The sequence below is a fragment of the Engystomops pustulosus genome, chromosome 5, assembly GCF_040894005.1.
Source record: "Engystomops pustulosus chromosome 5, aEngPut4.maternal, whole genome shotgun sequence".
NCBI classification, from domain to species: Eukaryota; Metazoa; Chordata; class Amphibia; order Anura; family Leptodactylidae; genus Engystomops; species Engystomops pustulosus.
The window spans coordinates 170792999-170814153 of record NC_092415.1 but is presented as its reverse complement, the minus strand read 5'-3'; the positions used below and the strand labels follow the sequence as shown (position 1 = coordinate 170814153).

Below are 21155 nucleotides of genomic sequence, written 5' to 3'. Positions count from 1 at the left end.
GATTGATATAAATCAATAACGTCGATTATAATAGTAATTGTAATATAGTTTATTGTAATGTACTTTGTTAAAGAAATCAGTTCCCCTGTACTTCTTACTCAGTCTTTCTTCCTTATTTAAGCAGTTTGTGTAAATCAACTTTCTGTCCTGTATCCACTGACAGCTGAAAAATAAAGGAACCCGATTAAGTGTCGAATCAATTAACTCTCTAAAAAAGTGTCCCTGGATAGTCCAATCTACTCAGAGATTAAACTTAAAAAGGGAAATGTGCACTAAGTATGGATAGGGTTAATCATCAGCCTCCTTGCCTGTCTGAAGCGGATGGATCTCTTAATGCTGCCAGATACACTGCTCACTGCAGGAGAAAGAAGGCACAAGAAGCGGCTTTAGACAATGCAGTATATTAGTTTATCATTATCACCTGCTCTATCCATTTTGACAGTCGGAGATCAAATACGTCAATGATGTTATCTTTTCATATGAACACATGACAGATCACACAACAATTCTTACTGGATTTCCTTTCAACAGAGTCACCCTGATTCAATTTAGCAAAACATCATTTGCTGACCAGGCATTCCCTCACCTCAAAGTCTCCTGGAAAACCAACTGAAGGAACAAAATACTAAATGCAAGTCAGGCTGGATGTTGTAAGTAACAATGACAAGTCTACTGACCCAAACCTAAAAATATTAATACTTTAAAGAGGTGCACCTTCATATATTTATTAATTTTGACTTCCATTTTAATGTTATATTTTGAAGAAACTTAAAAGTTAGCAAAGACATTATACTAAATCAAATGGAAAAAAAAGATGGTTTTCCTTTTGTCATGTTTCTTTCATTCCTATCTCCAAAATAGAAATGAGATGAAATGACAAAAATATGATCTCAGGCTGATGACTTTCTGAACATGCCATATTTTCTTGTATCTACATGTCCTGCTGAAGAGCTCACTTCTAATGAGTTCCTGTTATTGTAACGGATGTTGCCTTTATGAGTCCATGTTTTAAAGATGTTGGCACACGACTTTATGACCCATGGCATTTCCCTTCTTATATTTCACTTAAAGTAAAAAAAAAAAAAAAAAGTATATAACAACAATAATAATAAATAATAATAATAACATAGAATAATGTTGTCTACTGCAGCATACAAAGCATATAAAGAGCTAGCATCTGGCTAAACATCATAGGATACAACCTGCTATTATATTATTTTCTTAAAAAAAGGTAGGGCAAGATGGTATGATTTTCCATTAACTCTACTAGAAAAATATAGAATAATATATCACGGTTTGATAAAAAGCAGGTAATGAAGGGGTTAACTTATTCTAGTTGTGGCTTCAGCAAGACTACAGCCATTTTACAGCCATCAGAAACACAGTTTCCATCGCCATGAAGCAATACAGAGAAACTGATCAATTCAATAAACTTTATTAAAAAACATAATAGGGTATCAGGATGGAGATCAAAGGGAATCTATCACCACATTTTCACATATACAGCCAGTGATAGATTCATATAGACTATTAACTGACATCATTCTTTTTGCTAAAATTAGTTTTTCCAACATCCACATAAATCACCTTTTATCTTATATGATCTGGCATCACAGGGGGTGTGTCCTGCTTGGCCAGCCCCTCCCATATACTACACCTCATGCCTTACTATTTAACTGTTCATAAAATGTGACCAGAGTGACATCTCAGGTCCTTTAGCCTCTTACCAATAGCAAACTGTACCCCATGTATGTATCTGACCACATGAAGTCACAGAAGCCTCCATGGATATGGACTACTCCCCCCTCATCCTTCATGGAGGCTGCTTTGATTTCATGTAATCACATGATGTACAGTTTGATATTCTTAGAAGGCTAAAGGACATGCAGTGATGTCACTCTCGTCACATGGCATGAATGGAACACAAGGCACTGTGTAAAACACAATATTTCCTATAAGTAAACAGAGCTTTACATGTCTGTAGCAGAATATTAGCAGAAAGTCCCCAAGTACAAGGAGGCAGAGCAGTGATTTGAAGAGACACAGAGCTGTCAGTCAGAATAACGGGGAGTGGGTCACTGCCAGTCTAGGAGAGGAGAAGATTCAGAGCCAGCAGACATGAGTCAGAAAAGCTAATTTGCATATTAGAAAAATGTCTGTAATGGCTGTGCCCCACTGGCAGCTAATTTTAGGTGATATGGGGAGGACTTGTAGCCCTTTATCGGCAGGCATAAAATTCTGGTGACAGGTAAAAAATAAAAAATGTAACAAATAATAGTAATTTGTAAAAAAATAAATAAAATAAAATCACAAAACTTAGAAAAATTTGTAACCATACTGATCCAATTCATCTCTGGAAAAAATAAAGGTTAAAACGGATCTTCATAAAAAATAATTTCTCATTTTAATGATTGGTTTTATATAAGATTTTAATCAGTACGTTTGGGAGAACCACAAATTGAACCAAAAATTGATAGATAAAAAAAAATTATTTTAAAATTTGTGTATAGGGCAATGATGCCTTTAGAGGATCACTGGGGAATAAAAAAAAAAAAAAATTACCATCACAGACAAACTTCCCACTCATACAATAATCTCTGCACGGGTCACAAGGCATTCCCAAAAACGCCAAAGTCAACTCAAAAGTAAATTTTTGGAAGCTGAGAACCAGCTACCGTATTATATTAGAAGCTCTGAAAACATAGTTCCCCTTAAAACCAAACAAACAAATCAAAATACAATCTAAGGCTACAGTCACATGAACGCATGCCCGCTGGACTATGTTCACTGTGATGGAGAGGAGGAGTGGTGACCCCCCTCTTCATTGTGATGCATTGCGCTGACATTTTAAAATGTTTTCACTATAAAAAGTAACCAGTCACAAATTGTTGCATTGACATCCCCATAAATCAACTTTATTTTATATTACCTGGCAACAGAAGGGGAATGTCCTTATCTGGCCATTCCCATCTAATCCACCCCATTTCTAGTCTCAGCATGTCATGTGACCAGGGTTATGTCATCTAAGGTCCTTTACCCAGTTACATTTGCAATGTCTTATCCGTGTATGTATCTGATCACATGAAATCACAACTTGCCTCCATAGAAGCATGATGTGATTTCATTTGATCAAATACCTACATGTAGCAAGTGTAACAAAGCCATGACCCTGGTTACATGACATGAAGTGACCAATGATGTGCGCTCTCTCAATGTTCCACACAGCAGCATGTCCTAGCAGTGAGACCTGTAAAACAGGACTTGGGTGGTAGGGCAGTACAGTGAACACTGCATATACTGGACCCCATTACAAACATTGCATTCATATCAGGTGATTTGCATATAAGTTTACAAACTGATTTTTTTTTAACATTGCAGCCATGGAAAGGAACCATTTAGGGATAAAGGCCATGATTTTTAAGCATAGTTTTATTTACTTTTGGTGGATTTAAGTAAATGACAGATTCTCTACCACTAATCACAAATGATCAGAATTTAAAGTCATTAAAAGACAGAAGGTTAAAAAAAATCTCCTAAAAATGTTCAAGTTAATTTAACTTCTTGTACAAACTCATGTTTGTAGAGATGTTTATCTAGGTACATGAGGGGGATGTGTTTTCAGCAAGCCGTCCTCCCAAGTCATTAATAGCTCAAGAAAAACAAAATCTTTTCACAAAATGCAGACCAAAAAAACGGTAACACATCTCCGTCATGAAGCTAAACTTAAACACAGGAAGCCATAATGACTGTCCTTCAAAGCAATAAGCCGAGCATGACTTACAAGGGACTTCTGTGAAATTCAGGATATTTTCCTCAATGCCTCTTTTCAGTATCCAACATCAAAGGCTTATAATAAAGGTAATACTTGAATTGAACTTCCTGTTTTCGCTTGGATGACTAATATATTGGGACATTTTTTTCTATTGTCACCCAAATTTTGTGGGAAAAATAGGAAAGTATATGTATGTTGGTGTTAAATGGGTATTCCCATTTCGCCTTTTTTTTTTATTTTTTTAAAAGACTGAGTGATATACTGTATATATTGGATTCTAGCATAAATCACTATGATTCAGCAAGCGTCTGAAACGCGTTGGATCTCATGATGTATTTGCCCGTTTTTAATGTGACCCGAATAAAGTACCAATTTTACTTCAATATCGTCTGAATATGGGTGGATTCGAGCTGGAGAAAAAAAAAAAAAAAACTTGCACCATAAATTACTATGACCATGGAGTGTGACCAATGATCGGTCACAGAGAAGAAAGGACAAGAGCAGTTACCTTTACCTATTCTGATCCCACTTTGTCTATACAGAATGGCAAATGTAATGCGACAATAAAGAGAGGACTATCCCAAAAAAAATTGAACAGGAAATACCACCTATTATGATGCTCATTTGCTAATGTAAAAATTATCAGGGTTGTAAAATTAAAGGGAAAAAAAAAATCTGATAAAAACTTTTCCGCACCTGCTCCGGTGCTCTGGGTACGCCCACCCGTCTCCTGTCCCAGCTCTGTATCAGGCACTGGGAACAGCAGTGGGACAGGGGAGGCGTGTGCATGCCACGCCATCCAGAAGGCTTCTGTGTCCCTATAAACAAAACGGGAACGGCTCTGACTGATCCAACGCGGAACAACAGAGCAGTTGAAAAACTTTTTTTTTTTTTTTTAAAGCCCTTCCTAGCCCGGCTGCTAAATTTTTATTTTTATGTGTGATACTGGTGATAAACCTCAGAGGTTTCGTACCACCAGCATGACGACACTGCTGAGGAGTCTTATTGTGGGGATGTACCAAGCCGCACTGAAGGTAAAAGGAGGGTTTTTTGTAGTTGTACATCTGCAGGAGTCACATTGCGTTACATAATGTTAAAAGCCGCTAATAGAAACCAGCAGAATAAATAAACTCCAAAAGTTACAACGAAAAGAGCAAAGATTGGGAGTACAGGGATGCAGCTGTGTGGTCTCTACATTGAATTCTTTAATCAGAATTTTCATCTAAACCCCAAACCATTTTACATATTTTCTACAATTCCATTCCAAAAATAACAAAAAAATCTAATCCTGCATAATGATCTTCAGTAGATATCATTTTTTTTACAATCGCTAAAAGCCTAGCATTGCCTTCATAAATATAGCCTTAACATTATATACATTATTTGAACAAGAAAAAAAAATTAATTTCATTGTTATTGATTTTACATGTCCCAATCCATTTATGCATCCAGCATGTAAAGTGTAGTAAAAATGATAAAATACCTCAGAATGAAATAGATGGACATGGGTGGATAATCAGGGAGGTGAAGAGCCTGCACCTGAGGTAAATGCAAAACATTTTCTAGGAAAATTTTGGTATGGAGCCCAGTTCCCACTGAAAAGCAGATGAGCGGTGGATTGCAAAATCAGAAAATGCAGTCAATTTTCATGTTAGCGAAATACACAGGGCTGTGGAGCCGGTGACCATTTTGATGGAGTCGGACGTGGAGATGGACGTGGATGCACCTTTTGCTCGTGCTCAGTAGTAAAGCTCCTTCCCTACAGATCACAATAGACAGGCACTGGCAATGCTTGCACTCATGTAGCACTGCGAGAGTGACCAGAAAGTCAGGATTAAGGGAAATACTTAGCATATCTCAAGGTTAAGTAAACTGTGCATAAATCAATAGTCCAGGGTATATTCTCTGAATGCTGCTTCACACTTTAGTATGCATTTCTCAGAGCTCATGTTTTTTGTATGTTATTATTTGGGATGATTGTGACTGCACATGCTCCGTAGTGAAGCTCCTCCCCTACCGAATGTCTGCACTAGAACTGGTTGAGAGATCAGGAAAACTGGATTAAAAAGGGATTTTCCCACCAAGCAAGTTGGGCGCTATCCACAGGATATAGCCTAAGTTGCTGACCCCCCACAGATCACAAGAACGAGGGATCCAATGGGGTGCGAGGTACCTCCGTAAGACCCCTTGTCGCTCCCAGAGAGTAATAGAGCAAACGTCTGTGCATGACCGTTCTACTCCATTCATCTCTATGGAGCCAACGGAGATTGCCAAGCGCGGTGCAGCATTATAATGTAACAAAACTTTGTGAGCAGAAATGAGAGGCCCCAAACTTTCTGTTCCAACATGCCCCATGTGACCCGGACATATTTCTGGACTGGTTGACGAACAGCCAACCCTGCAAATTAACGCCACTAGCCATGGCTGTGATAGGCCAAAGGGACACCCCCGGCCAACATGGCTGGTTGCTAGGCAGCCAATTTGGATTTTACTTGAATAGCGAGCTGTTCTGAGAGGAAAGCCCGATAGAGAAAGTCAGTGTGTCTGCTCACACGCCAATGGCCGCACTCATGAATGTACCACTCATTAAAGAGCAATCAAAGCTGTGTATTCTAACGAGTCATGCACCTGTGTGACATCATATGACCAGGGACAAATAGCTTTCTATTACACAAACAATACCCATTCCTTGCTCAATGTGGACAACCCCTTTTAGCTACTAGCCCCAGCACATTGCCAGCTAATAGCTGACACATTTTGCTTAAGGAGAGGTTTTTAGGCAGTGGCATTAGCATTGTAGTGGTCCTAGAGACAAATAAAATCCTGTGATGAGCACCAACATGTCACAACGTGCACACACACTATGTGATAGAGGAATGTGAAACAAAGAATTCTTTGTAATGACTTCTCCGCAGACAGAAATGCAGGCCGCTCACTGCCAGCATTAAACAACTCATTTTTGTTTGCCCTGATCTCTCAGATTTCTCTGCTGCCTGTATGAGAATGTCTCTTCTAGAACACAGGGCCGATTGTCAAGCATTTAAGAGTATTGTACGCCGAGGTCACTAACTCCATATTCCTCATCTCTTCTTTTAAAAGCATTTCCCTAGACACAATCCGCGCTTCCGGTTCACTGCACAAAGTGCTCCTTCAGCAAACGCTTTCTGTGGGATTTCTCAGCCAAGCAATGCTGTTCAGAAACCATCTCATCAAGTGTCCAGACCAAGAATCATAACCCGAATTTAAGAGCTGACCCCATATTTACAATCATGGAAACCATTAAAATACTGATCGGATGTAAGGATAAAACTTTCTAGCATTTAAGTGACCAAAAATGTCAAAAAATAAAAAGAAACAATGCTGCACTTTCCATTATAACTGCAAAAGCTTTTTTTTCATATCTTTAGGAAATGTAAATTTTCTTGTAATTTTAAATAGTAGTTTCTTCTATTAAAAAAACAAACACTTCAAGCACAAAAAAAAAAAAATATATATATAAAAAGTTAAATGATAGCTTTTATAGAAATATAAAAATCCTGTCCAAAGTGATATTTTGGTTGCCACTTTAATTCTTTAGTTACGCATACGGTGCCAATCTTAAAGGCAGGCGTTATAATCCAGCAAATCATATGTTTTTCTCTTGGGTAAAACAATCGAAGGCCAATCATTAGGAAAATACATCAATATCTGACTAGTTGGGACCAGACTATTGGCAGCCTTTATGATGAATTTAGTAACCCCAGCGCCATACTTTTAGAAGTGGCTGTGGCCGGTATTACAGCTCCCAACCGAATAAATGGGCCGGAGCTAGGATACCAAACGCAACCCTACAAAGTACAACATGTGGAACACACATCTCTCTCTGTGCCATCATGATCACGTCAGTGTGTTTAGAGGTGAGAGATGCCAAAAATAAAAGAAAATCTGATGTGTACGACCCACCCCAGGCATAGGTCAACTTTTGTGGTACCACTGAATAACCAACTCAGAACATAAATCTTTTAGTTTACACTATATTAGCCCATGGCCAGACCCTCATGGTCATCCTACTGAAACCCAATAAAGATGGCGGAGGATGAGAGCCAAAAGAAACCCAAACAAAACAAAAAAAAAAAAAAAAAGAATGGAATCCTTCAAAATCTGTTATCGGGAAAGGTTATGAAGGCTCTAAAATAGAAGATACAGTACTTGATTCTCCCGTTTAGGTCACCACATAATCCTTCTGCATTTCGGCACAGCTTTGATGAGTAAAATAGTGACTGGCTGTGATTTTGGCATCTGTATACCTGAACAAGCAACATACAGAAAGAAGTGGTGACTTGTGGGAGCTACATGGAAGCGATTTATGACTCGAGTTAATGCAAAGCGTCCTGATGAGATCACGAGTATAAAGCAGTGCGATGGTCATTACTTTACAGTAGGTATCATTTCCTTAGAGAACACTTGTCGCTCCAGTTGAGGAATTTTATTACCCAGTGGTTACAAGGTGGTGTTTATCAGGAATAAAAACTAACAATTACAATAAGCTGCATTAAAAGGTAACCTGCCTCTAGTTTTACTATGAGGTAAAGAGGGATGTTAAAAACATGACACACAGTTCTCCAAGTCATCTTGGTGGTGAAGCATTGCTTGCTGGTTAACAGGACTAATTTGTTTTCACTGACACTTCTCAGCATGACTAGTGTTGGCTCTAGAGAGTAGCTAACCTTAGGGCGCATGCACAAAAATCCCTTTTTTACAAATTATGCGAATGTATCTTAGGGGGCTCCAGGCTCTATTAACAGTTACGAAGCCACTAGTTTGCATAATTTTTAATGCTCTTTTTGTCAAAACTAAGGAATAAGAAGCAAAAAGAACAGCAAATCCTGCCAGAGGAGTCACACACCAGCATGAAGTGTGCTTGGTTTACAATCTTTGATCCTGGTGGTAGACTTATTTTAACAAAATTGCATAAATTAATAGTGCAGTAGTATAGTAACATACTTTATCAAAGAAATCTGTTTCCGTGTCCTTCTTTCCCCTCTGCCTTTCTACATAATAAAGTAGTTTTTTAAAATCCGCTTTCTGTCTGGTATCCACTGACAGCTGAGAGAGAAAAGGAATCTGGTAAAGTGTCCAATGACTTTATACTATCCAGGTACTGTCTGTAAAAAGATTTATCTGCTCAGAGACCAGCATCAAGGGAAATAAGTATGGAAAGAGTTAATCATTAGCCTCCTTATCTGTCTGAAGTGGACCAACCTCAGAAGGCTTTCAGATACACTGCTCACTGCCGGAGAAAGCGCAGAGAAAGAACAAGGAGGCAGCTTTGCTTAATGAAGTATATTACAAAGTTTACGATTATCATCTGCTGTACTCATTTCAGAAAAAAAATTAAAAGATCAGTGCTAATTCTAGCAGACCCCTTAACGATAACTAATCATAAACAAGCTGGGTACAAAAAGTATCAAACGTAATTAATAAAAATTCTATATAAATGATCAGTATTCCCATGTTAGATTTGCAGAATTCTTCTGCTGAATAACAGGCTGCACAGCGAGCGGCACTAAGAGACGAAGCTTTCATTGATAAATATTTGGACTGAACTTCAAAGTCTACCAAACGCCACCAGTCTGTTTCATAGCTCTCAGCAGGAGAAAGAAAACCAGGTCATATATCCTCTGGAGGCTCTGGCTAGGAGGCAGCTGCTACGAGATGAAAATGTGTAAAGCCCAGGGCTAGGGATAGAAAATAGTTGCTTCCAAGTCCTTCTCCCTCAGCTTCTGACATGTAAGAAAATATTAACTGTATACCCAGATGACACATACACTTTGGCGACTTACTTATTTCCTTTCAAAGTGGGGAAACAAAGGCCGAGCCTTGTGTATTTTGTACATTTAACTGCAGAGATGTCAACAGCTTCATCTGAAAGGCGCCCATGGAGCAGAGAGCAATTTTCTGGTGCCGACATCTTCTGCAAGGATTTCAATGTCGGGGAAAACAACCAAAGCAAGGATGTAAGTCTGGGGACAGTCTGCAGCTGGTCCCCGCAGTAGTATTAACAATACTTCATTATTAAAATCAGTGATCATCCGATTTTTCCATAAGTGACTCATGAATGCTTTTTATAAAACTTACAGGACTATGAAGCTTTACTGCAATACACACCGATATTTGCAGTCCTAATGGAGAGGTCCAAAGAACAACCTTTATTTTTAAGGGCTATCATCATACCTCCCTAGACTATTCCCACACCACCAACCCACTGCACAATCCCCGAGTCCATGATGATCTCAGGAAACACCCACAGTGGTGAAATGTGTTGACCAGGGATAGGCTGCGATGTATTTCCTGTCTGTCGAAAAACTACAAAAACTCAAAAACTGAACAGCAGGGAAACAGTGTCGGTGGTAATCATCTTATATTTGTTCTCCTTCCTCCGTAAATCAACTTTCAATATTATGGCAATGTGCCCAAAGGGCTCTGGGGAGTATTACCATAGCCCCTCCATGCTGTACATGCAAAGGCTGTTAAAACTGTGGAGGAACAACCACCACCACCCTCATCCCCCCCCCATCTCACCACCTGGTGAGATTACAGCAGGCGGAAGGGGCAAGTGTCGAGGTAACAGGGGGGTGATTGAGACGTGCACAATGTAACAGCCTGTAAAAATGGAGGCGCTTCGGTAACACCCCAGAGCCCTTCTGGCTAATTAGTAGAATTTTAAAAATTGATTTTAGAAAGAAGGAGTCCATGGATAACAAATATATGAGTAAGTGTCCCTGCTGTATCATGATGGATTTTTATGGTTGTCTTTAAAGACACATTTGGGAAGTGCCAGGAGACTCTTCCTCTCTTGAACTTTCCAAACCATCTGCAAGGCGATGTGTCCAGCACCTTCTTTGTGAGTAAACTTAATGCATATGGCATACAACCAATCTTTAGAAAAATAAATGATTTATACTGCAAATTTAGGACATTTTCCTTCCAAACTTAAATTCTGGCCTTCAACCGATTTCAACTCTGATATAAAGTTTTTTCTTTTGAAAGCTATCTATTGTTACTGGCAGAAAAATCAGCTTCCTTCCAAAGCAGATGATATGACTGCACATTTATATTTTACTTTCCTCAGGAATTCACACGCCCCCTGTTCGCATCCTGTTATTCACAGACGGCTTCATCTTAGCTCCAGCTACAGTTATAGCAATAAATAGGGGCAGTCATCCAAACCAGGCTCTCTTACCGACAAATTAAACATTTTACCCTTACATAACATGGCAGATTAAAGGAATATCATTTATACAAGAGTTTAGTGTTGTACAATGAATAAAACTCATCTTGGATTGTTTGGAGGTCCAATAGCTGGGACCCCAAGCTCCCATGAGAAGGTGGGTCCTGTAATTGTGGCGTCATCTCTACAGAACTAATGTAGCCTGTAGATTTTGCTTATCAATCATTTAGACATAGGGACACAATCTAAAGACACAATCTAAATTGTTGCATATTCCAGTAGTGGGATATGGGAATAGGAAAAAAACTTTGGTTTGTTGTGCATTTCCGGTGGCTGCATGAGTATTCATTATTCACAGTCTTTGCAGACACTGGATTAGTAGGGATTGTTGTGAGATTTCAGGTCTTAAACCTGAAATTTTGTAAGTGTAGGTCTGAGCTACTGATTTCAGCCAAACCCAGAATTGAAAAAGTGAAATATAAAGAAAGTACCGTATATATTGGAGTATAAGCCTAGGGTGGGAAATACATTGGTCACGGCCCCTTCATATATAGCCAGCGCCGGCCCCCTTCATATATAGCCAGCGCCGGCCCCCTACCCTGCCTAAAAGAAAAAACGAAACACTTTGCAGTCACCTCTCCAACGCCTCCCCCCCAAGAGGTCCTCGTCCCATTGCAGATACCATGAGGCCAGCTGATGTCAGGGTGTGTGCGACGGGACAGCATGGGGACCCAAAGACAGAGCTGAAGATAGAAGAGGATTTTTTATAGACTCGAGTATAAACCAAGTTAGGGGTTTTCAGCACATTTTTTGTCCTGAAAAACTCTGCGTATACTATGGTATATACGATAGTAAAGCTAGACCTACACCTAAGTGCATTGCAACTTCCACGAAAGAAAATTTCTAACCAAGATAGATGCATGCAGTTGCTAACAAGGCTTTATACTGGTTGCTGATAAAGGATGAAGAAGCCAAATTGCAGGGGGCGGTTGAGACAGATCATTTTTGTTGCCGTTGTAGGAATGCATATTTGGAATCTGGGTATCCTTAAAGATAAATCCTTGTAACTAAATCCTTGACAAAATTGCACAAATCGATGGAGCAGATGACAAAAAATAAACTTTGCAATATGCTTTACTAAAGAAATATTTTCCTGTGCACTTTTCCCCCTCTTTCCTCCTTAATTAAAGGAGTTGGCCACTTTAACTCCCATTTTTGTAATGTGTGTGTGTAAGTAGATAGAGCTATTAAAAGTTCGGATCCGCTTTCTTGATTTGTAAATCAAAGCCTCCCATCTTTTACCTCATCAGCCAGAAATTACTAACCATAAAACGGCCACAGATGAGGAGGGTCATGTGATCTCCAACTGTCCATAAACAATCGTCCTTCCAGGACCTTGATCTCATATTCATACATACTATCACAAGGTATTGGCAGGGTGATTGTTCATGGACACAAGGTATGGAAAGAGCTCATCATTAACCTCCTTATCTATCTGAAATGGGCTGCGCTCTGAATGTTTTCGGATACACTGCTCACTACAGGAGAAAGAGCAGAAAAAAAAGGCAAAGAGAAGCTGCTTTACTTAATAGTAAACATTGTAATAAACGTCATTATCACATACTCTATTCACTCTTGCAATATTAAAAAAAAATGCTTCAAAAAGTGTTTAGTTACATTTTAAGTCGTGCTCAAATTAGTCACAAATGTGAATAGTCACAATTTGCCATCTATGACGTTTATTTTATCATCATTTTGATTTACAGCACATACAATCTCCCATTGTCTAGTAAAAGAAACCAAGAATTGGCCTAAAGCACTGCAAGAAAAAGCACCAGATCCCATGAACAAGAACATATCTTATGCTTACAATTAAATACATGTGATGTACGATAATGACTTCCAGTTCCTCCAAGGACACTGCCTATTACATACAGTATATTTTCCTTCCTCCTCGCATACCTTACCTCAAGCCGAATTAAATGCAAAACTATACTACAGAACATCCCAATGCATCAGAAATGTACCCAAATAATGTCAGACTGTCTTCTTCAAAAAGACTAAATGGTATAATACAAATCTTATAAAGCTTAAAACGAAAAAAAAAAAAATATCAATATTCGTACTTAAAGGAAGTTTCCTATCTGGACAATGTCTTTCAGAGCCCCAGTACCACTGACAGACATCACAGAGCGGAGGAAGAGTGGCTCCTGCTTGGACAGACAATATGGGGGAGATTTATCAGAAGTGTGTGAGGTAAAACCGTTCTAGTTTCCCATGGAAACCAGTCAGAGCTCGGCTTTACAGAATACAACAGCTGTGGGAAAATAAAAGCCGAGCTCTGATTGGTTTCCATGGGCAACTAGAACAGTTCTGCTCTCAGACACTTCTGATAAATCTCCCCCATATTGTCTGTCCAAGCAGTCCCTCTGATGTCCGTCAGTGGTACTGGGGCTCTGAAAGACATTGTCCAGATTGTATTCATACTTAAAGGAAGTTTCCCATCTGGACAATGTCTTTCAGAGCCCCAGTACCACTGTCCGACATCACAGAGGGGAGGAAGAGTCTTCGTGGCTCCTGCTTGGACAGACAATATTGGGGAGATTTATCAGAAGCGTCCGAGCAGAAATGTTCGAGTTGCCCATGGAAACCAATCAGAGCTCAGCTTTTATTTTCCCACAGCGGTTTCGTTTTATAAAGCCGAGCTCTGACTGGTTTCCATGAGCAACTAGAACAGTTTTACCTCTGATAATTTTTCCAGTATACATGTAACCTATACCAAGCCACCAACTTGTAAAAGTTCTGTGTAAAATCATGTGTAACGCTTGGCTCAAACAGGCCTCTCCAGCAGGCAACAACCGATTGAACCATGGATTTTAGGCTGCCTCCACATGAATGTTTGTAGCATTTGGAAATAAGTCTACTTGCTGGCCCAATCCCATGGACTGCACATGTTGCACAGGACGAGATAAATATGATGCCAGGACTCCAGCAATGGCGTGGTAACCCTTTATACCAGTGATGGCGAACCTTTTAGACACGGAGTGCCCAGACTACAACCAAAACCCACTTACTTATCCCAAAGTGTCAACATTTAAGTACAATTTAAGCAGTAACTTCTTGCTCCCTTCTCTGTTATAGCTTTCAATCTTATCAGTATCCTTAGAACACCAATGCAGTAGAAAGAAAGGGTGACAAATTCAGGTTCTCCTGAATAGGAAGAATTTCCAGGCCTGGAGCTGAAGCTACAATGATAATCCAGATCTGCCCACACCTTCCCATTCCTCCTGTAGTCTCAGGCAGCACTGTCGCTTTAAGATAGCACTGAGTGCAGAAAGTCCTGGGCTGTCTGGGAATCCATGAAGATCCCTTGTGTCCTCTTTGGTGATGGGCTGGGTGCCCACAGACAGGGCTCCGAGTGCCACCTCTGGCACCCGTGCCATAGGTTCGCCACCACTGCTTTATACACTGCCAATCCGAGTCCTTGAATCATACTTCTGTATAATGTAAGGAATCCCATCTTGTACTAGGTCTGCATTCTATGAAATCGGGCCAAAATACCTACCCGTTTACATGGGCTGCAAGCATTTACATGAAGGAAACCATACTCCATGAAGTGACCACCATAAGAAAGCAGCACTGAAGAAGTCCAAATAATCACACTTTCCTCAAATGAAGACTTCGTATACATATTACACAGATAAAACAAGCACTTGCCCTACAATTTAGAATTTATGATACCAAAGTCCACCACACAAGCTACTAATAATAAAATTCCAATCAATACAGAAGCAGCACATCCATATCTTACCTTCAAAAAAGCCCTTGGCCCTGAGATAACTAACACTGAGGCGCAGCACTGACAGCTTGTCCAGCTTCGATATGATTTCCTGTGGGAAGGGCAATAGGCTGGCTAAACGGTCCAGTTCAGTGTTCAGTCGGTCCCGATGCCTCTTAGATGGGTTGGACTTAACCCCATCTGGTTGTGTCGGTTTCACCCTGTACAAAAATGGAAAAAAAGAAGTTTGAGACCAAACATTTGGAAGACAGAAAACACAGAAATCAGAGATACTAAAGCAATGCATCAAAAAGAGTTTATTTGTAAACATGAAAATAATAAGATCGTAAATGGGGGCCATATTATGTCATCTCAATAATTACATAGACAAGACAACCCCTCCCAAGTACCAGGTACTAACCCCATTATGATTATGGAACTAGATCTAATAATTGTGCGAGCTGGATTGTTTTTAATATATTTGGTGAGATCGAGCCATGGTCCTATTCAAAGGGGATGACCCCAATAAATATAGTGGGTATGGAGAGTATTCAGACCCCTTAACATTTTTTCACTCTTTCTACATTAATGAGAAAAATAAACACAACACCTCTGCACCCCATCTTGACAGAAAAAAAAAACAAAAAAGTAAAAATATATATATATGCGGTCCCCTACTTAAGAACACCCGACTTACAGACGACCCCTGGATGTTAGTAATTTACTGTACCTTACCCCTATACTGCAATAAACAGCTATAACAGTTATCACTGGTGTCTGTAATGAAGCTTTATTGTTAATCCTGATTCTTACGACAACACAACATTTTTAAAATCCAATTGTCCAAAAAAAATTTTGTCTGGGGTTACAATGAAAAAAAATATACAGTTCAGACTTGCATACAAATTCTTAAATTGAAATTGGACTCTGTGACAATTGGATTTTAAAAATGTTGGGTTGTCATAAGAATCAGGATTAACAATAAAAATAATTGATAAAGAAAATGTATGAAAACATTATAAAACCTATATAAATTTGGTATCCTCGTAATCGTACCGACCCAAAGAATAAAGTAGATATGTCATTTGGGGCATACAGTGAAATCTGTAAAATCAAAGCCCACTAGAATACGGCACAAATGCACGTTTTTACCAATTTCACTGCATTTGGAATTTTTTTCCCCGTTTCCCAGTACACGGCATGGAATATTAAATACCACCATTTTGATGTGTAATTTGTTACGCAGAAAATAAGCCATCACACAGCTCTGTACATGGAAAAATAAAAATAGTTAAAGATTTTTGAAGGTGGGGAGTGAAAAATGAAAACGCTAAAATGAAAAAGAGCTGCGGCGTTAAGGGGTTAAGACTTTGTTGTCACCTGGTTGGGGAATATGTGCAAGGGAGCTTTAAATAATACCGGATCTTGTTCATAGTGTATTAGTTGTTCCTGAATTATATTATATTAGTTAGTAAATATAGATTGGGTATTTTTAACTAAATTAAGGTGTAATCTATGACCATTTTTTCGGATGAAATAACATTCACCAAGCCATCTAAGCCACTCTTATAAGTCTAATGTACAAAATTATCTCCCCCCCCAATGAGCCCCTTTAGTATTTTGGACATTGTAGAACAATACTACATTTTATGATCTGTAGAACTGAAAAGGACAAATCCTGAACTCCGTGTAGCCTATCTGTCATGGGACAGGCTGCAGCGCTCCACTCACACGCTTGGGAGCCATGACACAGCAATATAGTGTTTGAACAAAGATTAGTTATTCATGTTCTCATTGAAGTTTGCAAAAAAAAAAAAAAAAGTCCTCTAAGGGAATGCAACTAAAATGGAGGAAATTCCAGCAGGAACACCACTTTCCAGATCTTAAAACGGAAGAAATTCAATTCATTTTTTTTACAGTCTAAAAAAATTCTGTAAATTGGAGGAAAAAGAAAAAACCTCATTCACAAACCCATAAACAGCAGCAGCCCTAAAACATTATAAGGGATCTATAAGCAAGCTAATCCCCAAACACCCCCTCTCAGGATTTTAACAGCCATTATAGCAGAGTTTAGAAGGAAACCTGTCATTCAAGTTAACCCACCCACAATAAATACTTCACAAAAACTATTAAAAAGCTTTGCCCTTATCCTTAAATGGTTCCTCTCCACGTCTAAAATGTTAACTACTTAGTGCCCCTTGCCGTACTATTACTGCAGGAATCGATCTGACTTAGCGCTCCATGCAATAATAGTACGTCAAGGAGCCGATGCCGCTTCAGCTCATCACCGGAGCTAATCCGTCATCGGGAAACACGGGATGTCAGCTGCATCTTACAAGCAACCGCCATCTTCTGATGCCAATTTTAATTCTTTTGTCATTTTTGGTGAAATTATACGGAAAGGGGGGGGGCGATTTGAACTTTTAGGTTTTTTATAATTTTTTTTAAACTTTTTCTTTTTTACTATTTCGAGATTACATTAACCCTAGACGGTCTGATCGTTGCTACCATATACTGCAATACTACTGTATTGCAGTATATGGCATTCTTGCATAATAGTCATTACAATGAGTCAGTAGCTCATTGTAAATAATCTGCAGAAACCAGGCAGCCTCAGGTCTGCGATGACATTCGGAACCAAGGTGGTGGCGCCCAAGCGACCCCATTTTTTAAATGCCGGCGGCATCAGCAGGGCAGTACGCAGCAAACCCAACCACTGTATGAAGAGGGCTCAACACGTGAGCCCTCTTCATAAACCCCCTGTGGAGCAGGAAGTAGTTAAGACCCTAGGACTGTCCATAGTAAAAGGCCTTTAAGGTCCTGTCCCTTCTATACAAGCCCAAGGCCTCATGCAAACAAATCTGTGTATTTTTCAGGCTGCAACGAGCCAGGAGCCATTGCTTATGCCTGACATTGACAGATAAGTGGAGCACGCCTCTGCCCTCCACCAATGTCAGTAGGAAGTGACCACCTCCGCAACAAACAAGAAGAGTGGGACCAGTCATTTCTTTTGGGGTGCAGGCAGTCAACGAGTCACTCGTTACCATCAGATTTGGATTGATCTACGTATTACCTTTTGGGTAGTATAATAAGCATTCACCCAAGTGTAGATTATGGACAAGATATACATGGAATATAACTGGAAGATACTTAGCAACTGCTCCAGCACAGCAAGAGCCGGCCCCTTGACAACTAGAAAATGCATATTCCCTCAGGACAAGCCATATAGCAACAAGAAATCCACAAGAGTACAGCAAAATAATACAGGCAGCATAAGGAAGCACAGTATACAGGAACAAAATTATACCCCTCCATTCCTGACAAGTTATTACACTACACCAAGAAGAACGGAGGGTGTAACAAATTACAAACTTGTTACATTTCTCACCAATTTTACAACAAAATATATTAAAGCTTTGGAGTTCCCAGAATCTGAATTCAACTCAAACACCACCCTTCTGGATATTAATTTATGAGACAGGGGCTAAATAAGCGAATAAAAAAAAAAAAAAATAGTAAGCTCCTTATACAGTGACTTTGGTACCCACTTGAATATCACAATGTCACGTATTAATAACAGTTATTGGCCACTAGACTAAATTCTGTCATCAACAGACTGATACATCTCCCCCTGTGATGTTATCATGGACATCACATCACTTCTGTAGTAGTGCAACCGCACTACTACTTTTTGTATGCCAAGTATTTGCCAAATTACCAGAGTTGCCACGTAAACCTAGCTTACATGTTACATAATACACCACAAAAGGACAGGTACATATATTGCGGCACAGCCACAGTACCTAACGCTCCTTGCCAACTTTATAGAGCTGGACTCCTGTATCACACCCTCTGCACAGGTCATGGGTCTGAATGGCTTACAGCTGGGGACACTGGGGAATATGCAAATACATTTTCCAGGATGGGACAAGGAAAACTTTGCGTCTTGGCTACTTTTTAAGGCAGCCACCTTAAAGGGCATCTACCACCAGGATGAAGGGTTGTATGTAAATGAGCCCGAGGGGCTCCAGGCTCCATTAACACCTAAGGCCTGGTGGTAGATGTCCTTTAACATCAAACATGATTTTTAGAAAGCCTGATGACATGTTGCGGAATTAGATCCAAACCAGTACTGTTTTTGCACAATTGATATTGGCGCACCACATAAGAATAAAATAAATTAATCTTCGGCCATGCTAACCTAAACGTATGACTAGCAGCCATAAGTGAATGTTGAACGTCAATGCAAAAATTGTGCAAAGATTGAACGACGGCTCTTCCCTCATAGGAGAGACACACAACCAGATGTCACACACAGCGTGTTGTAAGCAAGCACTGCAAGCAAAGAAGTGGGAAGGCATCCTGGGATTAGAATAATAATAATAATATTATATAGTGTGGTGGCCATTTTGGAGATCAGCGGCAACAAGCAAGAACAAGTCTGAGAAATAACTTTTTAAAACACATCCAATTCTAAAAAGCTGGTGGTTTCATGATGATAATGTACAAGATATGAAGAGACGGAATATTTTTCTTTTATACAATGTTAACAAGCACAGTGACCGGAGCTCCCCTATTTCTCAATGTGCACCTCTGACAGATGTCACTGAATATATCCAACAGCTATAGGTTCCCATGTTTAATGTTGGATGTCTCTGTAAAGTATAGTCAACTAGGTCAGCTGAGGTCCTGTGTACATCACCCCCTCCACTCGCTGGTGTATGGGGGAGGCAGTACTTCTCCGTCTATTCCTGGGCGCAGTCTGTGGGCATATTTAGGATTAATAACAGTTTCTCTGAAGGAGGAAAAAAAAACAAATACCTTGTGACCAGACCAGGTCATATACGATGCACCCCAGTCTCATCTCTACCAGACCAGGACACGGCTGGTGCTAATAGAACAAGCTGTGCCCTCAATTAGGTGCCCCACTTTATTCTGTACACAGTTTTTCTTTCTCTTCATATTTAGTCTCCTCATCCAAAAGTACTTTAAGGACAGCCAAAACTGGCGACGCAGAGCAAGAGTCAACCAAGCGAGAACGTAATGAGAGATGAAAAGGCCTACAGATAAGAACAAACCATTACAAATGCAGCCATTTGGGGGCTTTGAAGTGTACTTTTATGTGCAAAGGCTTTTTTTCGGCTTTGTGAGCTGGTCAATTAAATCCCCAAAATTAATCAGGACACAAATGATTGTGAGTAAACTATGAAATAGGACGCATGTGACTGAACTACAGACTACAGAGTAGTCACCGATGCCCAAGTCTATGGACACTTTCAGGGGGTTGTCCAGGATATTTGTTTTTAAATTAATGGCCACGGGTAGTGTGAAAAAAAAAATTATTTAAGAACGAATACTGACCTCTATCTTCCAGTCTCATCCAGTGCTGCACCTACCATGACCTCATGACCTCTAGCCTAACCAGGATCAGCAGTGACGTCTCAGACAGTTCGCATCCTCTACTCACTAATCCTCAGCAGGTGCCCAATATTGATAAACAAAATGTCAACAGTGAGGCTCTGTATATCAACAGAGACTGGTGATGATGGAAGGAAATGTGTGGGTCCTGAGCGGAGGACGGAGGCATTAATGAGTTTGTGTGTTACCTTATTGGAGTACAGCAAAAGAAAAAAAAAAAAAAAAAGATTTTTCTCAGACTATGACTGAGTATACATGAAAAGCATTTGCCGCATGGAAGCAACACTTATTTTTATTACATGTGTCCATGACCTAAAGGGATAATCCAATTTCCTTTGGATAGGTGATAAATAGTCGATTGCTGGGGGACAACCAATCACCCCACCTTTCCTTTCCTGGTGTTTCTGCACACAAAGGAGGTCAGGATTCACCTCCAGAGCTTTGTAGGGTCAATGTGGAAGTCAAGAATTTGAGATGCTGCTCCATTCAAAGTCTAATGCGACTGATAAGAACAGACAAGTACCATGTGAATTGTGAATATAACTCTGGGACGCTCTACTCTAAAGCTTTGCTCCATTCTAAGCCTCCGTCACAAATGTCATCCACTACATGGGAAAAAATAGTGCTTCACGTATGACGACATCTCTATTGTTCTTGGCAATATGGCAGAAACTGTGCCAAGACTTCTCAATAGGGTACATGAAATGCCGGGGGTGACCAGATAGATGAATGATGTGGCATCTGTTATGAAAACAGTATAAATAGCTTGCACTGCAGATTAACGCTACACGACTAGGGCTGCCTGACGGACACAGGATGTCAACGCTATTGACTGTCATGTAGGAAAACCTTTTGTATTTGGGCATAATATAGCTTTATATAGTCAACAAAAACAATTTGGCCTAATACGGGATTCTACGTTAGGATATGCAGCACATCCGGATAAAGGGGCATCTATAAAAAGGTATCATAAGCGA

The 21155-nt window shown here is 39.7% G+C and overlaps 1 protein-coding gene across 3 annotated transcripts in view; it reads right to left on the bottom strand.

Annotated features, from left to right (window-relative positions):
* AHR (aryl hydrocarbon receptor) overlaps positions 1-21155 on the bottom strand; it is a 77389-nt gene that overhangs the window by 48186 nt on the left and 8048 nt on the right. For all 3 annotated transcript variants that reach the window (XM_072153796.1, XM_072153795.1, XM_072153797.1), the window contains exon 2: positions 14794-14981. In XM_072153796.1, coding sequence (XP_072009897.1) covers positions 14794-14981 — 188 coding nt within the window. The remainder of the gene's footprint in view (positions 1-14793; positions 14982-21155) is intronic.